General features: G+C 35.9%; 1 protein-coding gene and 1 pseudogene across 1 annotated transcript; one reads left to right on the top strand and one right to left on the bottom strand.

Annotated features, from left to right (window-relative positions):
- Positions 1–5,552: 5,552 nt before the first annotated feature.
- Positions 5,553–8,081, bottom strand: LOC138124440 (uncharacterized). Its single transcript, XM_069039486.1, has 5 exons — positions 7,194–8,081; positions 6,839–7,123; positions 6,579–6,786; positions 6,166–6,524; positions 5,553–6,105 (listed from the first exon to the last, which is right to left on the bottom strand). The coding sequence occupies exons 1-5, from the start codon at positions 7,305–7,307 to the stop codon at positions 5,617–5,619; spliced, it is 1,455 nt and encodes a 484-aa protein (XP_068895587.1). The 5' UTR covers positions 7,308–8,081; the 3' UTR covers positions 5,553–5,616.
- A 10,543-nt stretch (positions 8,082–18,624) lies between these two features.
- On the top strand, positions 18,625–21,713 carry LOC138124138 (KRAB-A domain-containing protein 2-like; annotated as a pseudogene).
- Positions 21,714–22,572: the final 859 nt, after the last annotated feature.

Genomic DNA, 22,572 nt, shown 5'->3' on the forward strand with positions numbered 1-22,572 from the left:
AACCCTATGAAAATAAGTTCAGTAGTTTTTCAGTTATAAGCGTCCAAGCGATACACACATCGATAAAATAAAATACGTTTGTCACATGTTAATATGTAAAATGAAGAAAATTAACAAGTGCTTGGTTTCCGGAAATCTACCTCTTAGACTGTCGAATTATCACTTATAATATCCCGATGCATAGATTCTATACGAATTTTTTTTTGAGTGCATTGCTGACAAAGTTATCAATCGATTACTTTGTCAGCAATGCACGAAAATAAAATTTTCAGGAATCTATGCAGAGGGATATTCGGCAAGAAAATCGCATGCATACATTAACCATCAGCAAACGACAAAAAATGTATCTAAAGTTTTTTAAAATTACATCCCAAGACTGTAGAATTTTAATTCCTCAACAAATTGAACTTTTATTTATAAAAATGTAGTAATTTGAATAAAAATTTTGCAATATTTGTTATACTGGAAATATTTTTCTTTCCACCTAGAGTGTTCAAAAATATTTCCGGAAATATTTTATGTATCCATGGTAATAACAATAAACGTAGCTTTCTCATTGGATAGTAGATTCATGAATGCGATTTTTTTTTGATATTTAAAAAAAATTGACAATGTATTTAAATAATCAAGAATATAACTAAGGAAACAAAACAGAGACAGACAAATCACTGTACATAATGATGCCATTATAGCTCAGAGCGTTTTACACTCCTTTAAATTGTGTTAAAAACGCGTAAATGGAGCCGTTAAATAGTACTCTTATTTCCCAATTTAAAAATTGTATGAAGTCATGTTGCAAGGTTTATGTATCGAAACTGTTTCGTCAATTTTGTAAAGGTCACAGTAATGTTTTAATATGTAATTACATTTTGTTATTTTAGTATTTCTTTTATACTACATACTTAATTTAGCAAAGGTTATTTCCAGAAATCATCCAATGTGGTGATTACCGGTATTCACCACCGTTAGTAGAACTTCTGTGGAATCACGATTTAATTGGAGATTAAGTGAAAAATGCTCAAGTTAGATTGACCCAAAGATAGTCGAGTCAATGAACCCGAAAAATCGCTGAAACTTCTTAATCCTCAAGAACAGCTCCGATTTTGATGATTTTTTTCAATGTTTGTTTTTATATATTAATTGAAATCGGAAACATTTTGGTTGGGGCACACAAATATTTATATTGTTTAAACAATAATTATGATATTTATGGAAAAAATTCAGGTTTTCACGATATTTATTGAAACTTTGAATAGTAGTGGGTGTTTCAGTCTTTTTTTTTCTCTTATATCATTATAAAAAGCTTTAAATTAAATAAAAAATTTCCAAATTTTTTATAAACAATTAATTATGAATAGGATTTTTTTAATGCTTAAAACCTGCTTCCTGGACTAATAACCAGTACAGTTGTTCAAACACAATAAACACAAACTCAAATAAAACTAACCAAAAAAGTGCAAAATAAAATAAATCGATTATAATTGTCATCGGGATCCTCAAAAGGTTGGAGATGACAACTCGCGTTCGCAATTCTAGGTGGATTGTCTCATACAATTGTAGTGACCCAGTTTAAAATTTAAAATTTTAATTCCCGGTACCGCCACGAGAGCGCGCCAAATGTGAAGGTACTAGCGGCTAGGGTAGGAACTAAGGGATGGGGTTGGCGATCCTAGGGAGTTGGCAACTCTGAGAGCGGAAATATAGCAGGGGTGAAGCGGTCTCTCGCGCGCGTGGTTAAAGGGGGTAGTTCACTTCTGTTTGGTTTTTCGAAACGAACACACCGTGGGAAGAGCGATCCATATTTCAAAATTTGTAAGTTAAATCTGAATCAATTACACTACCGTCCCGAGAAGATATTTTGTGTCCCCGTGAGGAATCCGACGTTTTAATCCACCCCGGGTAATTTGTCCCACGTTCGTTGTCTCTTTTTTTTTGTTTTTTTTTTTGGACCAGGACCACGTGGTAAGGGTATGTTGTAAATATCATTTTGTTGCATGCTGTTTCTTTCGAGAAGCGCCCATTTGTTAATTTTAAGCGTTATCCCTAAGTTTCCCCCCGGGAGGTTCATTTTTTAGGCAATCTGTTAATTTCGAAAATTAGTAGCCGTCGTCCAAACCGCGTGCGTTCATTTTGTTTTGCTTTTACTAACATTTTCTAACGGCACTCGACCCGCCATTTTTTGTTTGTTTATTATTGCCAGGGATTATTGTATTCGTTATTTATGTTGCTTACCGATATTTGTGCCATTTAAAGCGTTTTTATTTTATCGTTATTTAATGTTGCGCTTTGTTTTGCTTATGTTATCATTGTTTAATGTTGCGCTTTGTTTTGTTGAATTTTCTCATCGTTTAATGTTACGATTTGTTCGAGTGAATTAAACTCGGGTTTTCTTTGTGTTGTTGCTAAACACCGCTAGATTTCGGAAGAGTTAAAGTAAAATGTTGTAAGTGCGCCCCTATGGGAGTTAGGTGACAATCAGGAAGTCGTGGGGTTGTCTAGTAAATTTCTGTGGAGGCCACGGTTAGTTATGGGCGTTAGCGGAGGCGGACCTAAGTCCTGCTCGATGCGGCTCTGGGATGCTGACGTGAAACCTCCGTCGCGGTTCTAGGGACCTCGTGGTTTGTCGATAAACGGTTGGTTGGGGAAGGCGGACCTAAGTCCTGCTCGATGCGGCGGATGCTCATCGTACAGCCCTGAGCGCTTCTATCACTCTTTCTTGGTCGGTAAAATAGTCCGACGTTCATTTACCCGAGTAACTAGAAACGTCGCTGGTCTCAAGCCGATTCAGATTATTCTTCTGAGTCCCCTCGCGGCCGAGAATTTGTTACCTCCAGCTCTAAGCTCCTGTCGGCGTACCTTGACCGCGTAGTTACTAATTAAACTTGGGATTGTCATAACCAATTGTAAAATATGAGTAATACCTGGGATACGGTTTTGGAGAGGGTTTTTATCCGTCCCTGTCTGTGATAACTGCATTATGAATTTGTTACTTGTGTTTTTTTTTTGCAACCTTTAACTTGTCATTTTTGTTGTCATTTACCCGTTGTGTTTGTTTTAAATGTTGCTGTTTGTTTTTGCAATGGCCTCAGCTAGTTAATTTTCTTTACTTTGTTATACTTGGCCCCCGTTAATTTTGGATTTGTTTCATTTGTTCGCCGAAAATCAACGTTATCACAGACATTTTTTCAATAAAAGGTATTTTGCGTCCCTCACATGTGTGTTTTATTTTGCGGCACTCTTCCGACTGGAACCCTCATCGTTTGCATTCCGAACCTTTTCCGCCAAAAGAAAAACACAACGTAGGGCCCCTCCGCATCGATGACGATCACGACCACATTTGTACCGTTTTGCGCAGGTTCGAATATTTGTCGGAAAAAAATAATGTATTCAGATCATTACACAATCTAACTTTGGATCATAGACACTTGCTTTAATAGATGAGCAAACATTAGGTACTCGAACATCTCGTACCAGCAATCTGATTAACATAATCCGCGCAACTCAGAGAGTTCAGAGACGGCATTTTAAAACACAAGATTCGAATAACTCACAAAGTTCAGGTACGGCATTTCAAAACACAAAATTCGTATAGTTCAGAAAGTTCAGTGATGGCTTTTCAAAACACAGGAAATTTCAAAATACAAGATCTGTATAACTCCCAGAGTTCAGTGACGGCTTTTCAAAACACAAGATCCGTATAACTCCCAGAGTTCAGGGACGGCATTTCAAAACATTTGTGTATTAACAATTCCCAAGTGAACACATCTAACACGGCAAAATATAGGTCAAATACTCACAGGCACTTTGTGGTTCAAAATCATCAGGGTTCCAATCCGTTGGCCCGTTGCGACATGGATCATCTTGCTAGGCGTTCTAAAAACGCTTATGAAGTTTGAAAAGTTCTGTTTCGTTTCTTCTGCACTGAGGGTAGATTGGGGATAAAGCAGACAAAATTTTGAAAATGCCCCGATTATTACAACAATATATTTGAGCTTTCGGGTCCCAAACAATCTGCGTGGATTGTATGAAATGGTTCGCTTGTTTTTAGGATTGATGTGAGGAAACCTTGTTTTGGCCCAGTTCTGTTTTTGCGTACTGTGCACAACAAGCAGTGTTCGACATATTTTCTGACATAACGGATCACATTGGGAAACCAAAAATAGAGCTTGATTGACACAAAAGTTTTTCCCAGTCAACGTGACTTTGATCGTCATGAAATATGTTCAAAAGATTGTCGGTTACCGGAAGGTACAAAAAGTAATTGCAGAGATTTATCATCTTCGAGAGTAATTAATAATTATTCGAAAATTATTTGTGGAAAATGCAAGTATGAATTTTTTCAAATTAATGGTCAAGCCGATAAATTGTCAAACTTGCTTCACGTTAACAGGGACTAAGCTTTCTTTAATCGCTTTGACTTTATGTTGTTCGGGTCGGATACCGTCGGCAGATATCTCACGGCCTAAATACGTTTTTGTTTTCATTAAAAAGCGACATTTAGAGATAAATATTAACAGAGGATCCTGTTTTTTGTAGTGCAGCAAGAACCAGCTTTAGTTTTTCGTAGCCTTCTTCTACTGTGACGAAAGGTATCAAAATGTCGTCTAAATAGACCAGTGCAACATCGTATATCAAATTTCCCAAGCCTACGTTAATGGCTCTCTGAAAGACGACTGGCGTATTGGCCAGGTCAAAGAGCATTCTCGTATATTCAAATTGCGCGTCGGGCGTCACCAACGCTGTCTTTGGGATTGAGTTTGGGGCGATCGGGATTTGGTGAAACTTCGATGCCATATCGAGAGATGTAAAGAATTTACCTTTACCTACCTAAACGGTCTAGTTGGTCGTCTATACGAGGTAACGGGTAACGGTCTTTCAGAGTGATAATCGACACATTAGATTATTTTGTCTTCGGTCAACGTGATGTTCAACTCGTCAGTATTAACGGAGTTAACACGGTTTCCCAATGTAAATAAGTCGGAAAAACTTGAAAGCAGATTCGACAGTTGTTGTCTACCCGCAATGTCTAGGTTGGTGACCAAACTGATATTCGAACCTATTGAGATAATGTTAATCAAGGGTTTAGGAACGATTTTCTGAACAGTATGTACAAAACTACGTCGTGATCGTAAATATTTCCTCCTATAACTTGAGTTGCTACGTGGTACGATGACGAAATCGAGTTCCATTTTTACGTCGGGGAGTTCCACTAAAGCTTTTGTGATAAAGAAGGACTGTACCATCAAACCACTGTAACGGAGTGATACGAGGGATTTTTGCAAGTTTTAATTTGTCTACTAATGATTCATTTATAAGTGAAACACGTCGACCCCGTATCGACAAGGCAATTTGTTCATAATCGCAAATCGTTATCGATAGGGCCCGGATTTTGGGCAATTAAAAAGTCGGAAATAGGTGCCTAAAATAGTCCCTTAAACTACTGCAAATAGTCCCTTAAAAACTGAAAATAAGCCATACTAGGTCCTTAAAGTTGTGGTTAATTAAATTAAAAAATGTGTTTTTAAAGTTTTAAGTAGGTACACACAACAAGATATTTACTAATTATTTTTTATTAATTAATATACAATACTACAAGTTTGTTAGTTATTTACATTGTTACGTATTTACATTGCATACAAGATATTGCTCTAAATTTTCTACTTTAAAACATTGTCGGTTATCCACCAAAATGGACTTATATTTTGAAAAACTTCTTTCTACCTCGCAAGAGGTAATGGGCGCAAATTTGTAATAAATTTCTTCCATTTTGGTGTCATGTTCCGGCACATCTTCACCTCTAAAAATTCTTGCCAATTCTAGAAGAAATTTGTATCCAGGATTTTTTTCAGTAACATCTTCAAGTTTTTTTAATGCTACTGCTGCTACAGGGCCTGGAGATTTTTTTAGGGAGGTAAATACGTTTTCAACAATTTTGATTGAATCGGTTAAAGGTAACCCATTTTTTTCCAATTGAGTAATACTTTCGCAGATTATTTTAAAATTACTGCGAACATAAATTAATTGGTTTTTTATTCCGGGTTTCTTCATTATAGACTGTGCTTTTTGAATAGCAACAGCAGAACTTCCATCAAAGGACATGACAACCTGTGAGTAGTTAAAAACAGTTTAACAATCAATTAATTTGCTTATCTTTTATATACTTACTTCTTTAATGGAATCAAAGTGTTCGCTGTAAAACATAGCAGCCTGAAGCCATGTTCCCCATCGTGTTAAAATTGGCTGTGGAGGCAGTGGCATTTCTTTTAGTTTTTCTTTGTACATTTCAACTCTCAAAGGTGCCTTAACGAAAATTTTTTTCACGTTCGAAATTAAATTATCCACATCTTCATATTGATAGCGAATTTTTTCAGCCACTAGATTTAAAGCATGCGCTAAGCATGTGACATGCACAATTTTTGGATAAAACACCTTAAGGTGTCTACCAGATTTTATCATATATGGTGCTCCATCCGTTACAAACAAAAGAAACTTTTCAGCAACAACTCTGGTACTCCACAAGATTTCTACGCATAGAAATTTTAAATCAAAATAAATTTAAAAAAGTGAAAAACCCTTACCTAAAGATTGATTTACGAATCTAGCTATTGTCTCATGATTTGTTCTTTCTAATTGTTTAGACGCCAAAAGATAAGATTTTCCAGGTTCATCTTCTGAAAGTTTCCCAACCAGACAATTCGCCACATATCGCCCAAGTGCATCTGTTGTTTCGTCAACTGAAACCCATATGTTAAAAGGATCCAGCTCATTCCGAATGCGGTCAATAGTCTAAAAGTGAAAATAATTTTAAATTAAATATTAAAAGATAGTATGTTCATACATCTTTGTAGCATTTTGGTAAATAATTTTTCCGTAAAGTAGACTCATCCGGAATTTTTCTACCACAATATTTTGTCAGAAAATTCTGAAACGCAGGATTTTGTAGTTTGTGCCATGGTATATTGGCAGCTAAAAAGACGTTACAAAGTTCCATATTGAATGTACTATTTGCCGATTCCTCCAAGTTCTGTGTCAGCAACGTTTGCCGAAGCGGTGTCATAATGTTCTCTTTATGGATGGCCGTTTGCTCATGCTGTTGCAAGTGACATTTTTTTTCGCATATAAACTACAAAAAATAAAATTTTCAAATAAGTAAAAAATATAAAATGACATATTTTTAATTATGCTTAACTTACCAGTTTACCACAAGCTTTACAAAACATTTCTCGGGTTGATTTTATTTCATATAAATCTTTCTTGCTTGTCCACTGTAATATTTTTTCGCGTAAACTAATTTTTTGTTTCGGCATTATGTTCACTTTAAACAGGTTCACAAGAAACACGACCACTGCACGGAGATAAAGTAAACGAGAAATGACAAATTTGTAATGCTTATATTTACGTCTCCCACCAAATTTCAGAGGAGATGGTTAATTTTATATTTCTTAAATTTTTAGAAAATGACACCCTTAAGGTTTCTCTTATTGTTTCACTTCGGGATTTTAATTTTCGTTTTTATGGCAAGGACCATTTTATAAACGTTAAAGCTTCTAACAATACCTAAGTATCAGAAAACATTAGACCGCGTATACCTGCACCCCTTCGAACAGAGGCAAACAGATAAACTCTGTAATTTATGCCAGTCCAGTCTAATGGTTTGTGGTACTTAGGTATTGTCGGAGTATTTACCGCTGACATCATGGTCCCAACCGTAAAAGCGAAAAAGTAATTCCTGTATTGTACTGCACTTTGTACATTTCAGTAATTACATCTCCTTAAATTTTAAAATCATAAAGCATTGTAAATTTTATTGAGGTACCACTTTTACATTTTCAATACCGTAAACTTCCCAGAATTCGAAAATTGGGAAAAAACCGCAAAAATGAAATTGATTTTTGGTCATTTTAGGCATGTTCAGGCAGTTAAAAGGTAAAATAGGTATTTAAAGGGCATTTTACGCCGAATAGGCAGAATCAAATATGGCTCTAATTACTCTAATTAAGCCAGAAATCATTTATAGACAAGTTTCATACATGTGCCTTAAAAAATAAAAATAGTCCATTTTGCCTAAAATCCGGGCCCTAGTTATCGATAATGTTTTCAGACTACTGTTCGGAGAAAAAGAGTTAAACAAAACGTGCTCTTCTTTGAATTGAATCTACTAGGAAGGCGTCTACCTACACCTATTCATTTCTGTTTTCGCGGCGGAACAGCCGGCGATATTATGACCGGGCTTTTTACAATATCTGGAGGCATGTTTGGTTTCTTGTTGTTTTTTTTTTTTGCAGGACCATCAAACCTTTTGTTCACACAGTCTCGTGCCATGTGGCCTATTTTGCCGTAGGAAAAACAAGTGGTTTGCTTGGATACCGAAGGTAACCTTTGAGAAAAAGTTCTTTTTCGGGGGGATAGTTTCATTTCTAACGACTGGTGGTTCTAGAGAGATTTTTACGTAATTGGCCAAAAATGCAATAAAAAAAAAACTGGTACAGTGTGTTACTGTAGACATTTCCAAACTGAATGAGTTTGAATGAGTTTTGGAAGTGTCTATAGTACCATACTGTACCAGTTTTTTTGCTATCCGATAGTACCATTATTGTACGCCGCAGTTCGCACAGCATGGTCATCAATTGAATGTGCAATTATTTCAATTAAGTCAGTATCAGACCAACTTGCCCGCAAAGACTTTAATTTCTCTAATTTTACTCTTGTACATTCCACGTAACTGCGCGCGTCAGTAGGTACTATCGACTAGCAAAAAAAAAACTGGTACATGGTGTTGCTTTAGACACTTCCAAAACTCAATAAAAAATGTGAGTTTTGGAAGTGCCTATAATAACATACTGTAGCAGTTTTTTTTGCTATCCGATTGTACAGTTGCGGCCGTTGAAATCTCAGACAGGAAAGATTTAAACACTCTATAAATTCCGAAATTTGATTAGCGTAAACAGGATTTTCATCAAAGATTATAAAGTCAGTGTCAGTATTTGACATCTTAGGTCAGAATCGCGCGTAGCTTTTGAAATGCCGCAATTATCTGATTTGCAAACATGTGTTTGACTGAGGGACGGTGTGACTATAAGAGCCATTGCGAGAGAAATTAATGTGGATAATGTTTGAGTGACATTTTGAGAAACGTCACTTTCAATACCATTTACAAAGCTAAAAGTTTGGCGTTGTCAAAGTGTCTGAGTTTTCAACGGCCGCAACTGTACTTCGGTAATTTACTGCATCAGCTAAAAGTTTTCCTAAATTTTTCTGCCTAGGGAATGACACAGTAAAATCTAATTTGAAATTGGCCCACGTTTCGTCAGCGGATCGCCATGCAGTAAACCACCTTTGTGCAGATTTTAGTAAAAATGACTCAACTCTACTCACGGTTTCCCTGTCGGACCACCTAAACTCATCTTTAAATTAATAAATACAATAAAATTAGAAACGCTTATGTCTTAATTCATTTAAATTTTAGGCCGTTTTAGCACCATACAGTATATAAGTTTCAGCTACTGCACGTAATTTGTTATCATTATTAAAAATTTTAACAAATTGATTTTTACCTTTCTTTATAAGAAGTCGATGTAGTATTACATCTTGTGAAGGCATGAATAAAGAAAAGATGCTCATTTTTGATATTTACAAACTGGTTTAATTTTGTTTTCGTTGAATAAAGTAAAATCGTTATAGATGTGAATTGTCAGTGTCAAAGTTTTTAAAAATTCAGTGACTGTACCGCTAAAAAATGTAAAAAAAATATTTACTGTTTTCGCTGAGACTACGTATCTCAAATGCTAAGAGTGAGCTTGTACTCCAGAAAATGGAAAACATTGTTAAAAGATTATAATAATAATTATTAAATTGAAATTCATTGCAGCAGTTAACCACCCACACTTTGTCTTTTGCGGAAAGCAATGTTTGTTTCTTTTGTCAACTCATTTTTCTTTCAATAAAATGTTCGAATTTATAACTTGTATAAATTCTACCTGTCACGTTTGACGATTGTCTTGTATTTGTTTTTAAAGGTACTGTGACGCAGTTATCGGTCGGCAAAATCACTCGCTAACTTGCGCCCCACTAAACCGTTTCACCCTCGCGGAGAGCGCCGACGCAAATCGCAATAGCACATTTTTCCTTTTTTTCACCGTCAAGAGTCGTCCGAACCACCTTGCTTTATCGTTTTCGCCGCGTTCGAACCAGAGTCCGGGCGTTTGTATGTGATAGCGTCCCGGAGTCGAAGGTCCATTGACCGTTAAATCGAACCGGCGGAAGCAGGGACCACGATCCACTGCGAGATCAGGCCCCCACAACGTCCAGGTGACGGATCAATTACGGTAATTCGCTACGCAAAGCGACCAGCAGGATCATCTCGGAGAATCTCTAGGATTCACAGGATCCCTCAGATCTCATTCCGATCTTCTCCAGATCGCCTTAGGATCTTTCCCAGACGCGCCTGCCAGGGAAGAGGAGAGCCCCGACTCGGGAAGAGCTCCGCCAGGCTGCCAGAACACCCGCCAAAACCTTGTACGTTCCACCTCAGACCATTTTCTCGGCCCCACTTAACTAGGACCACCCGACGAATACCGCAAGTAGCAAGCGAGGAACGACCGGTACACCACTGTACCGCACCCTGCGAGGTGCCGAAATCTGGCAAGCCATCCCTGTATCTCAGGACAAATAAAAAATGTTGATTTGTCCCCGCGTATCTGAGTCTCACTCTCCTGTCCTGCTCCCCGATCTGGACAACCGGAGTTTGTTTGTGGCCGGCCCCTTTGGGTCATAATAGTACCTATAGCACAACTATCAATATGGCTGTCACATGTCAATTTCAACATTATTGTTAACTGAAGTTTTTAATTTGTACTATGGCGGACAATAGCTATTTGTGCAATAAGTTAGGAAATGTAATTTTTTTCCGTATTAGGCATGGGATTTTTGATCGAGACGCTAGTCGAGATCAAAAACATGCCGCGTACGGAAAAAAATGGATTTCCTACGTATTGCACACATGATTTTTTCTACTGGAGTTTGGAAAATACATTAAATTTGGATATTTTTAATATTCTATTAATTCTTTCTAAATTAAAAAGCGAAATCAAAATTGTTCTGCTTTCGTTACCATAGAGGAACAATTTAGTAATGAAAAATTGTGAAGGCGTTTAAGGTTTTCTCTCAATTAAATACCACTTTTTACGTTACGTATCCCAGGAAACGACCAAAATTGAACTTTTAGTGTTGAAATATTATTTCCGCCCTTAGTAGGAAATATTTCACTTTTCCTAACTCAAATTAGTATTACAATGTTAAAGTTTTCTAAACTCCAGTAGAAAAAAAATTTTGAACGATCAGATTTTGGCATATGAAAAAATGTCATTGTAAGCTGTTCTGTACTGTTATTATGACGTTTATAAATTAAATCGAAAAATTGACGGTTTGAAGTAAACGTCTATCAAGTTTATAATAATAATTTAGTGATACAATGGCAGCCGTATCAGAATTTACTAAAGCCAAAATAGTAACCCTTCACCAGAGGGGTATGTCGTATGGGCAAATTTCGACGAATTTAGGATTATCGAAGGGCACTATCCATGGCATTATGCGGAAGTGGGAACACACTGGGACGGTGGTTCGGCGTCCAGGTTCTGGAAGAAGGCGGGTGTCTTCCGTGGAACAGAACGAGACACCCCCGAACTATCACCGAAATCTGTGCCTGTCCATGAGGAATAGATTGCTCTTGGTTGTACAACAAAATGGAGCAATGATCAAATATTGACTTCTTCAGTTTTAGTTGTAAAGTTTTTTTTATTTTAAACTTTTAATTTTAAGTTTAATAAATAAATGTTATAATTTGTTAGTATTGTGGATTGATCTGTACTTTGAATTTTCTGATATTTGCGTACCAAAATACAACCTGTTGGGTCGTTCTGTCTTGACGTAAATAGAACTAAATTTGGTTTCATCTATGATGAAGACATTCCTGATTTTGTGTTGATGCTAAACCTCTAAGAACTAGATAGGTACATATACGTATCTACATTCTACACCACTCGATAGCCTAGGGGCTGCAGCGACTTTCGCAATTTCGATGGCAAAGACGAAACGATTAAGATTCATCCACGTTCACCATTCGTGAGCCGACATAGGCACACCAAAATTTTTGTGTTAATCTATGATTGACTATCTGTCACTTGTGACATGACAAAAAAGGCATTTATATGTCAAAGGAATAACAAGTCGTTCAAAATTTTTTGTCCGCCATAGTATGTAATGACTAATGATTTTATTATGTACATTTTTGCTAGTAATCTATTTTCTTGCTGGCATTTTTAGAAGTGCTTTAATTCAAGAAATCTTATGCATAAATTAAATTTGAAAAGCAAGTGGCTGGTTGTGGTTACAAAACCATTACCAATTAATACAAAATTCCCTCGAATTTGAAAATTTAATTTTTTTATTTAAAAAGGGTGCAAATTCGAAAAAATAAAATAAAAAACTCTTTTTATAGGGGCATTGACGCACTCGTCTACACCTGGGACTCGTGCGCCAAATCAACCCTTATAAAAACTTGTTCTTTAATATACACTGATCGACACAAAAAGCGACTCATTATGATTTTTTTAAATAAATAAACTTAAAATTATGTGTTTATTTTTTTTTATAAAAGTTAAATTGGGATATTTTCAATGATCGGGAGTGCTATGGTCACCATGGCAACCAAATTGTTTTGTTATGTCGCACAATCTCTTGGAATTACGCAGTCGTGCTCGTGTGTCCGCAGACCATTGGGTCGCTTTTTGGAAACTGGATCTTACAGTCGACGGCCAGGAACAGGTCGCCAAAGATGTACAATCGCCCGAGATGACCGCTTCCTTACCCTAGCAATACTACGTAACAGGACCATGACTGCTGTTGAAGTCAGAAATCGCCTTGCTGAAGTTCGAGATGTGCATGTAAGTGATAGGACTATCAGAAGACGCCTTAGTGAAGTTGATCTCATGGCCAGAAGACCTGCACATGGCCCAGAGCTTACCAGGCAGCATCGAGTCAACAGACTTGCATTCGCACATGAACATGAGAATTGGGATATGGAACAGTGGAGCCAAGTACTGTTCACAGATAAGTCCCGCTTTTGCTTACGAGCTCCAGATGGTCGACAAAGAATTTGGGAAAGGGCCGGGAAACGCGCGTACGGACCTTGTGTTGATTGATAGGGGCAGTATGAACGCTCATAGGTACATTGAAGATATTCTTCTAAATCACGTGGTTCCTTTTGTACCACTTATTGCTTATTGGCAACAATTTTATATTGATGGACGATAATGCACGACCACATATGGCCAGAGTTGTTAATGAATTCCTAGATGAAGTTGGTATCAATCGCATGGAGTGGCCTCCGAGGAGTCCAGACTTAAATCCTATCGAGCATGTTTGGGACATGATAGAAAAAAAAGTTAAAGCTCGAATCCCCGCCCCAGCCACCCTAGACGAAATGTTTCCTGTTCTTCAAGAAGAATGGGATCTTCCTGATGATCAGGCCATAGTGAACGTAGTAGAATCAATGCCATGACGTATGGAGGCTGTAATACAGGCTCGCGGAGGCAATACGAGATACTAATTCAAAATACTGATCAAATTTTGCAATTTTTCACAACATTAAAAATTTTCTAAAAAATTGCTTTTATCATTTTTCATGAAAATCTTATTTGTTGTTTAATTTTTTGTTTGTCGGATATTCTTTGGCAAAGAATAACTTCAATAACACTTATCAATAAAACATACTACCTAAACATTTTTCTAAGGCAATCAATTACTTAAAATTCAAAGTGAGTCGTTTTTTGTGCCGGTCAGTGTACTATGTATATCAGTAATGAACACCGTTATTTTTCTGTCCACAAATAGTTTTAAAGTATACATCACAGTGCAATAACGCATTATCTGAACTGAATAATGCAAATACAGGTTTAGTGGATTTCGAATTTTTTCACTAAATGTTGGTGAAGCAGTGTTGCCAGACTGTGGTAGGCCATTCTTCACTAAAATATTTTTTTATTAATTTGGTTATTTTTTATTATTTTGTGGTAACATATCTACTATTTTTATTGCAATGTGATTTTTGAAAAAAATTCAAATAAAACAATTGCTTCATAAAAAAAAGAATATTTTATTCAAAAATAGAAATTACGCCAAAACGGCTGGAAATATGCATACACAATGTTAACAAAAGTGGCCTGTATCTTGCTTGTTTTTTATCCGATTTGAATAAATGACACATCAAGTGAAATAATTTTGAAAACACTTCAATACCAACTAAATAAAAAAAATATATTGCGTCCAGTTTTTGACAGATGAACATCAGCTTCTTTTTTTCAAATAGCACTGTACATTTTTTTTTATTCAGTATTGTAGAGATTTGTCTTCTAAATATAAAAATGCGAAGAACTATACCCATTCACTAAACAAAAGTCAAAAAATTAAAGCGTAAATGTACAAAATTTGAAAATCAAGTGACCAAAATAAACAAGAGAGAAGTCTGTTCTAAATGCTCGAAATGACTAAGTAAGCTCTGAGTATTCATTTGTCATAACATTTTTATAATAAAAAAAAAATATATATATATATTTTTTTAATAATATAATTTATAATGTTGCTGCCCCTTTTTTTATTGATAGCAGTCTCAATCAAACAAAATATCATATTATTTATTATCAAACGAAATAAGCAATTTTCTGGATGAGATACCATTAGCAGTGTTGAATAGAGTCGTGTTTCATCAGGACGGCGCCATACCACTTAATGCACGCATGAATGTTGTATTTTTAAATAATTTAAATCATTTTGGTGAACGATGAATGGGTGCTCATTGAGCTATTCGATGGCCCGCTAGATCCCCAGATTTGAATTCATTGGATTTCTTTATATTCATTCGAAACTTTCGAGACAATGTTTATTTGACCTCACCAGGTACCCAAAAAGATTTAAGAAAAAAGAGTGTGCGAGTATGTCAGGAAAAACCCCGATTTTGAATTGTTAACAAATTTGATTACTTGATTTTTGATTTTCAAGTTTTTTCATTTAAAATACATTTTTTGTTTTTTCTTTTAATGTAAGAATATTCAGAAGAAGATTCTTTATAAGAACGAATAAAAAAATATATAGAGTGTAATTTGAAAAAAAAAAGTTGGCTATCGTCTGTCAAAAAATAGACCTCGAAAAAAATATCGAATAAGATAATAATGAAGTGTTTTTCGAACTATTTCATTTGATGTGTCATTTATTCAAATCGGATAAAGAATAAGTAAGATACAGCGTCAAAGGTTTTTCGTCAGTCACCCTGTATCTAGTGTCGGAAATGGTAGTTGCCATTTAAAAAAATTAAGTTTTCAACATTTTTTGTTTATCAACTTTGAAAAATTGCAGTAGGCATATGAAACACAAAAAAATGTCACTAGTCGCCCAAAAGATCCTCCAAACTTTTAGAAATTCAATTAAAAAAATCAATTATTTATTTCCAATGGTTCAGGATTTTTAATGAAGCCCTGCAACCCCGCATTTTTGAGCAAAAGATGACAAGTCAAATACGATGAAAGATAAGTATTCACAAAAGGACGTTCCAAACTCAAAATTTAACGTAGAATCCAAATTTGAAATCAAAGTGGGGCAATTCTATTTAAAAAAACAAATATGGCGTCGATTTCCTGTATTTCCAGAAGTGTCGCCATTTTGAAAATATTTTATTTGAACTTGGAGCAGTCGATCATAGTTGGCTACCAATTTTCATATAAAAAAGACAGATAAGTGTTGACAAAAGGACGTTCTAAACTCAAAATTTAAAGTAGAATCGAAATTTGAAATCAAAATAGGGCCTTTCCATTAAAAAAAAAAACAGAATGTGTCGTAAAGACGCACGATAGAAGTGAAACTTTTGTATTACAGGGAAACATTGTAATTATTCATCAATCACTTTTAAATAGCATATTCACAACAAAATTGTATATTTTAATGAAGAAAATAAATTATAAACAACGATAACACTAAACAATATCGAAATGCGTAACTCATTGTTCATTTTTAAGCCTCCAAATCAAAGAGAGGACATTATCGATAAATGCCGTGAGTGTGACAAAGACAGAGACACTGCTCCCACTCGACCCAATAGTGTTTACCCCCACCACTTTTCGTGACACAAAAAGGTTGCCGATCAGAATTTCAAGACCCTCCCGTAAAAAGTTTCACTTCAAAAAGATAGCGTCGATTTTCCGGAATTGTCACCATTTTGAAAATATTTTATTTGAACCAGGAGCAGTCGATTATAGTCGGCTACGAATTTTCATATTAATACGATTTTGGTAAATCAGAAAGGTTCTAACGAACGGGCTGCATGAATCAGCCTGTATATAAGACAAAAGAATTTACTAATTCTTATTACAAATTATTTGAAATAATCCTGACAGCTTTTTTAATGTTGTTTTCAAAGGGGCACGATGGAGAATCCATTCCTTTGCTACTTTATTAAAATTATAATACACAATTAAGAAGGAAGAACGCATAATAACATTCAATCCACAAAATAAACAATAGAAAGAACAAGAATTGAATTTTCAAAGAAATGCAAAATTTTTAAGCTATTATACAGGGTGTGGCACAACTCACGCCCCAGAGGAAACTGACTTGTGCCGACAGCAATAACATTACTGGAAAGACTGATTCTTTTTTCTTATCTGCTTTTTTAATCGACTTAGAAGCATATCAAATCCACCAATCCCGTTAGTCAAGCTCGGAAAAACTAGGGGAGAACAGAATAAATTGGGGCGTTGCTTGTTCCCAAAAATATTATCATTCTACTCAAAATATCTGGTCGACTGTATTTTATTGTCAAATTTAGCACATTATTGCACTGTCAAAAAAATGTAGGTTAAGAATAATGTCAATAAATTTAATAAAAGTTGTCATCGTATAGCCCGCAACTATTAATACAAATTTATTATTGGGCGGAAGTCGTAAAGCAAACAACAAATGGTGGTTCTAAAAAGAAGCGAATTTAATAGAACGAAAGCAAATAATAACAAAACGAAACACAAACAAAACTCAAAGAAAGAAGAATTAAAGGAGATGCTCAAAATGTCCACCATTCATTTCGAGACACAGTTGTGCACGCCGTAGTAAGTTTAATTTAGAGGCTCTGACCATTTCAGGTGTAATTGTTCCAAAAGCTTCTTGTAATCTGTTTCGAAGATCCTCCTCGTTATGAATGGGTCGGTTGTAAACAACGTTTTTCACGTACCCCCCATAAGAAAAAATCCAGAGGATTGAGATCCGGAGATCGTGCAGGCCAGTGGCTTAGACCACCTCGTCCGATCCAACGATTAGGATACATTCGATTCAAAATACCTTGCACATTGCGACTGAAATGGGGTGGTGCCCCGTCATGTTTGAACCATTGATTTACGAGAAAAATCAATGGAATATTTTCAAGTGAATGAGCCAGTTCCATGTTTAAAAAGTTTGCGTACACAGCTCCTGTTAAACACATAGGGAATTCAAAAGGTCCGATCTGAAAATAAAGAATACCTAAACACGCATTCTTTATTTTTTACAATCTTGACTTAGGTACCACTGAATCTTCCACTAGTCCTGACTACAAATTTACGGAAAATCGACGCTGAAATGCACGCGGATAAGTAGTCCTTGGATTATCGTACGACCAGACATGCAAATTTCGATGGTTGAAACATCCCTGCCGACCAAAACTTGATTCGTCCGAAAACAAGATCCGTGAAATAAAATTTTCATCTGCCGCTTTATTAAGCAACCAAACACAAACATTTCTTCGAGCAGGGTAATCTTCTGGTTCGAGATGTTGCACCCGAGTATAGTGGAAAGGATGAAGTATGTTCTCATTCAAAACGCGATGTACCGATCTGCTGGAGATATCTACCTCTTGGCCAATTTCTCTTATACTCCTAGTTCCATCTTCTTCAACGATATTCAGTATTGCCTCTTCATTAGCCAAGGTCCGTGCGGTTCGTGCACCTCCGCCAATTTCATTTCGGTTCGGCAAAACTTTTCCTGTTTCTTGAGCCCTAGCAAGTACTCTCAAAATTGTTTTGTGATCAGGAGAAGGTCGGTCAGGAAAACGATCAGACAAAATTCTTGCTGCCTCCCTAGCGTTCCGTCCGCATTCTCCAAAGATAATAACATCTCAACATAATCGGCAGTTGAATACATCTCGGCAGAGTTTTGCAACACGATTTCAGATCTTGAGAAAACACAATGACAAATTAAAATGTTTAAATTGTCAAGATGACACAAACATCTGTCAAAAAAAGCAGTGGACCATTTGATTATAAAAAGTTTCGCGCGGTTCGATAATATTCGATTGCGTAGCGACCAATTAAGTCCTCGATGGTATTCTCGTCTGATTGGTCAATTTCGCAATGTCTTTTCTCGCTTATTTTGAGAGTAAAAAAAATATAGTTTTTAATTTACGTTTCAGCGTGATCCCACGAATTTGCCAGTCTTCTGTGGGGCGTCAGTCCTGCCATTCCCTGTATGTTATATGTTATATTCAAGTTTCTACAATTTTTGTATACATATCAACTAACAATATTTAAGCTATTTTTAAGCTATTATATGTATATGTTACTGTGAGAGTCCGAAAGTAGTGAATGTCAACATTCGCCGGTGAATGTCGACAAATACCAAATGCCTTGGTGAAAGACCGAACATTTATTAATTTTATTATACATTCGGACTTTGACCGGTATATGTCGACAAACACGAATGATCTTCGGTGAATGTCGGAAACGACAGGTCGCAACAAGTTCTTGGGCGGTTCCAGCATCACAGCATCTTGTTTCTTGGCTTCGTCATTCTTTCGCAAGGTTTGACAGCGTGCGTGCAAGCTTGCTAATTTAGTTTTTTTATCAGAAATTATAATTTGTGTTCAATGGCTACTGCAGTGAATCGTGATAAGTTTTTTGAAAAGTTACATGCCTTAATTGGAAGTAAACGAGAAGACAATTGTTTTTATTTTTCTCAAGAAAGGTACTCTAAAATCGTTTCTGAAGTGATTTTTGCTAAAAGAAAGTGTATTGGGTGATTCAAAATGATTGTGGCCAAGTATGGCAACTATGTACGAAAATTTATGTGGCAACTGTGTGGGAAGGGTAGAGTTGACATTTCTTTGACAGTTCATAGTCGCGCAATTTTGTAAGTTGTCAAATCGATGTGTAATGGAATTGAAAAAATCAAATGCACGCTTATGAAATGTCATACAAATGTCAACTCTACCCCATTCACACAGTTGCCACATAAATTTTCGTACATAGTTGCCATACTTGGCCACAATCATTTTGAATCACCCAATAGTACTATTGCGATCAAAAAATTTTGGACACTAATGTCATCGTGCTGTCATATATTCTAAAACGACCCTTATGTATTAATAACCTCAATTTTGATTGTGTCAATTTTGAAAATGTGAATGTCAGATTTACCGAGAAAATATTCAAAAAGTTGTAAAAATCAGACAAATGGAATAGAAGGAGGTTTTAATTAATAAAAAATACAAAACAAATACTCAAATGTACTCGCATATTAAAAAAATTATATTTTAAACCGGTGTCAAATTGACAACAATTTCATCTTTCATGTGACAGTTTCAATAAAGCATGATTTAGAGTAATTTTTTTAATGTGACAGAAGTTTGATGTCCAAAATTTTATGATGGTAATAGTACACCTTTGGACTACAGACGTTTAAAACGTTTTGACATTTTAAAAGTTAGTGATGAAGAAAAGCTAATTGTGCCATTAAAACCAGGAGAAACGAATATCCAGTATTATGTTACAAATGATGAGTTGTTTAATATACTTTCCGAAACTCACATAAGAACAGGTCATGGAGGAAGAACACGAATGCTTAAAGAAGAAGTCAGATACAAAAATATTACTTATGAAGTTCTAATGTTGTATTTAAATTTGTGTAAACAATGACAAATGAAATACAGTGCGCCTAAAAAAGGTGTTGTTGTGAAACCAATGGTCAGCTCCGAATTGAACTCTAGATGTCAAGTCGACTTGATAGACTTGCAATCACACAGGGATGGCGATTACGTGTTTATAATGGTATATCAAGACCATTTAACCAAGTTTGTCCAGTTACGACCTTTAAAAAGCAAGAGAGCGGAAGAAGTAGCATATCACCTTCTTAATATTTTTTTAACATTTGGTGCTCCCGCTATTTTGCATTCGGATAATGATAGAGAGTTCAGTAATCGAGTCATATCTGAACTATGCGCTATGTGGAAAGATGTTAAAATAGTGCACGGAAAGCCTCGTCACAGTCAAACACAAGGCTCAGTCGAAAGAGCCAATCAGGACATACAGAATATGTTAACCGCATGGATGATTCAAATAAATGGTCAGAAGGTTTGCCATTTGTCCAATTCGCCAAAAACACAACTTATCACGAAGGAATACGCCAGAGTCCATATGAAGCCCTGTTTGGCGTTAAACCAAAAAGGGGCATAGCATCGTCATCTCTCCCTCGCGGGCAAATTGCAAACATTGAAACCGAAGAACAGCTTGAAGCCTATGTTAATACTTTTGAAGAAAATTTGGGTAGTGACCATATTGATGACCATGTTTTAGATGAAAGCGACGTGGATAACCAAAATACAAAACCTAGCATGTCTTCATCTCAAGCACTGACTGATCCGCCACCTAGCACATCTTCAACTCAAGCACTGACTGATCCGCAACTTAGCACGTCTTCATCTCAAGCACTGACTGATCCGCAACCTAGTACGTCTTCATGTCAAGCACTGACTGAACAACACGAGCTAATTTCTTCAAAAAGAGTAGCCGCAAAAGAGAATCTTCTACTTCAAGCAACAAAAATGTTGCGAACCTCAAAACGAAAGTTTCCTCCGGCCCAAATTGGTGATACCGTAAGAATTCAAGACCCTGATGTCGACCGTGGTCGTACAGACCCCCGAAATGTGTTAGCGGTTGTTGCTGGAATAGAGGATTCTGACTTTTATAGATTAGCAAACAAACATGGTACCTTGAAGCAGCTTTTCACCCGTAATCAGTTTGCAATTTGTAAAGAAAAGTTACTTTCCATGGACGAGGTTTCAACTCAAGAAATGTCACTAAGAGAAGCAGCTTCTGCTAATTCAAAAAGTGGAGGGCAAGGCTACACACGTTGTAATTGCAAAAGGAAGTGTTCCACGGCTAAATGCAGCTGTAAAAACAAGGGGCTTTTGTGCAATTCGAAGTGTGTCGAATGGTAGTTTAAGTTGTTGCAATAAATAAGATTGTTAATACGTGTTTTTCTTTTTTTTTAATATTTCAGTTTAAAAATTAAAATGTACGTGTAGGTACGTTTATTATATTGATATTATTTTAGTTGTGTTTTGTGATTTACAATGCCCTATTGTTTGTTTTAAGTTCAACAACAATGTCTTTATTTGTTTTCCATATTGTTTTAATAAATAAATATAACCTATAGAGTTTTATTTTTGTTTTCATTTAAAAAAAAAAGGTTTCTTTTCAACATACACCATGAGTGCATGCTGAATGTCGACATTCGCCGGTGTAAGTTAGAAATAATGATATTTGACCAATATTTCGGACATACGCCACACAACTTCGACAATGTTGACATTCACCGGTGTATCTCGACATTTACCGGATTTCGGTCTTTCACAGTAACATATATACATTCAAGTTTCTACAATTTTTGTATATCAACTAACAATAATTTAATTTTCATAAGAATGGCAAACCTATAAACCTTGGTAGGTACTAAATTTAAAGCTCCTTAGCTGATGCTTCATTATATGTACTTCATAATTGTATCACAGTATAGAGCTATAAGAATCAGTAGTTTCACTCGGCGGCGCGGCGGTACCTTTTATCTTTCTGTCATCAAATTGCACTGCGCAACTCACCCACGAGTTACCAGTGGCGTAGTCAATTCCAAACCATAGGGGTAGATGTGAGAGTTAAAACTAGGCCGGAAATGAAAATGACATTAGAGGATTCAAATATTATTTAATATTTTATGAAGGGAATCAGTGGGAATAAGGGAATACATAAATTAAACAATTTTTATATACAGGTGCATCCTAAAAACGCCGCTAGCCATATCTCCGTTATTTATGGCTCAATTTAAATAAAACAAAAACTGGAATAAATCACTTTTAAAACTCTATAAGCACAATACAGACTATTTTTTTTTAAGTTATTCAAGGTCAGATGATAGTCAACATTATTTTTTCAAATATATATATTTTTTTATTCCTATTTTGAAAGAGATTATTTTTCTGAATTCAAAGATATGCCGTATGTCAGAATGGGCTTAATAGTAACCGAGAAATAAATAAATAAAATAGCAAATAGCAGCGGTCTTCCCACTGCGCAGTCACCTGCGAGTTCGTCAGCTGATTCGAGATCTGCGACCATTTGAACCCGCGAGTGAAACTACTGATTCTTATAGCTCTATACTGTGATTGCATAAAGAAATACTCGTATATTCACAGGAGCATGGAGTTAATTAAAGAAGAAAAACGAGATC

This window comes from Tenebrio molitor, chromosome 2 (genome assembly GCF_963966145.1).
Source record: "Tenebrio molitor chromosome 2, icTenMoli1.1, whole genome shotgun sequence".
NCBI lineage: Eukaryota > Metazoa > Arthropoda > Insecta > Coleoptera > Tenebrionidae > Tenebrio > Tenebrio molitor.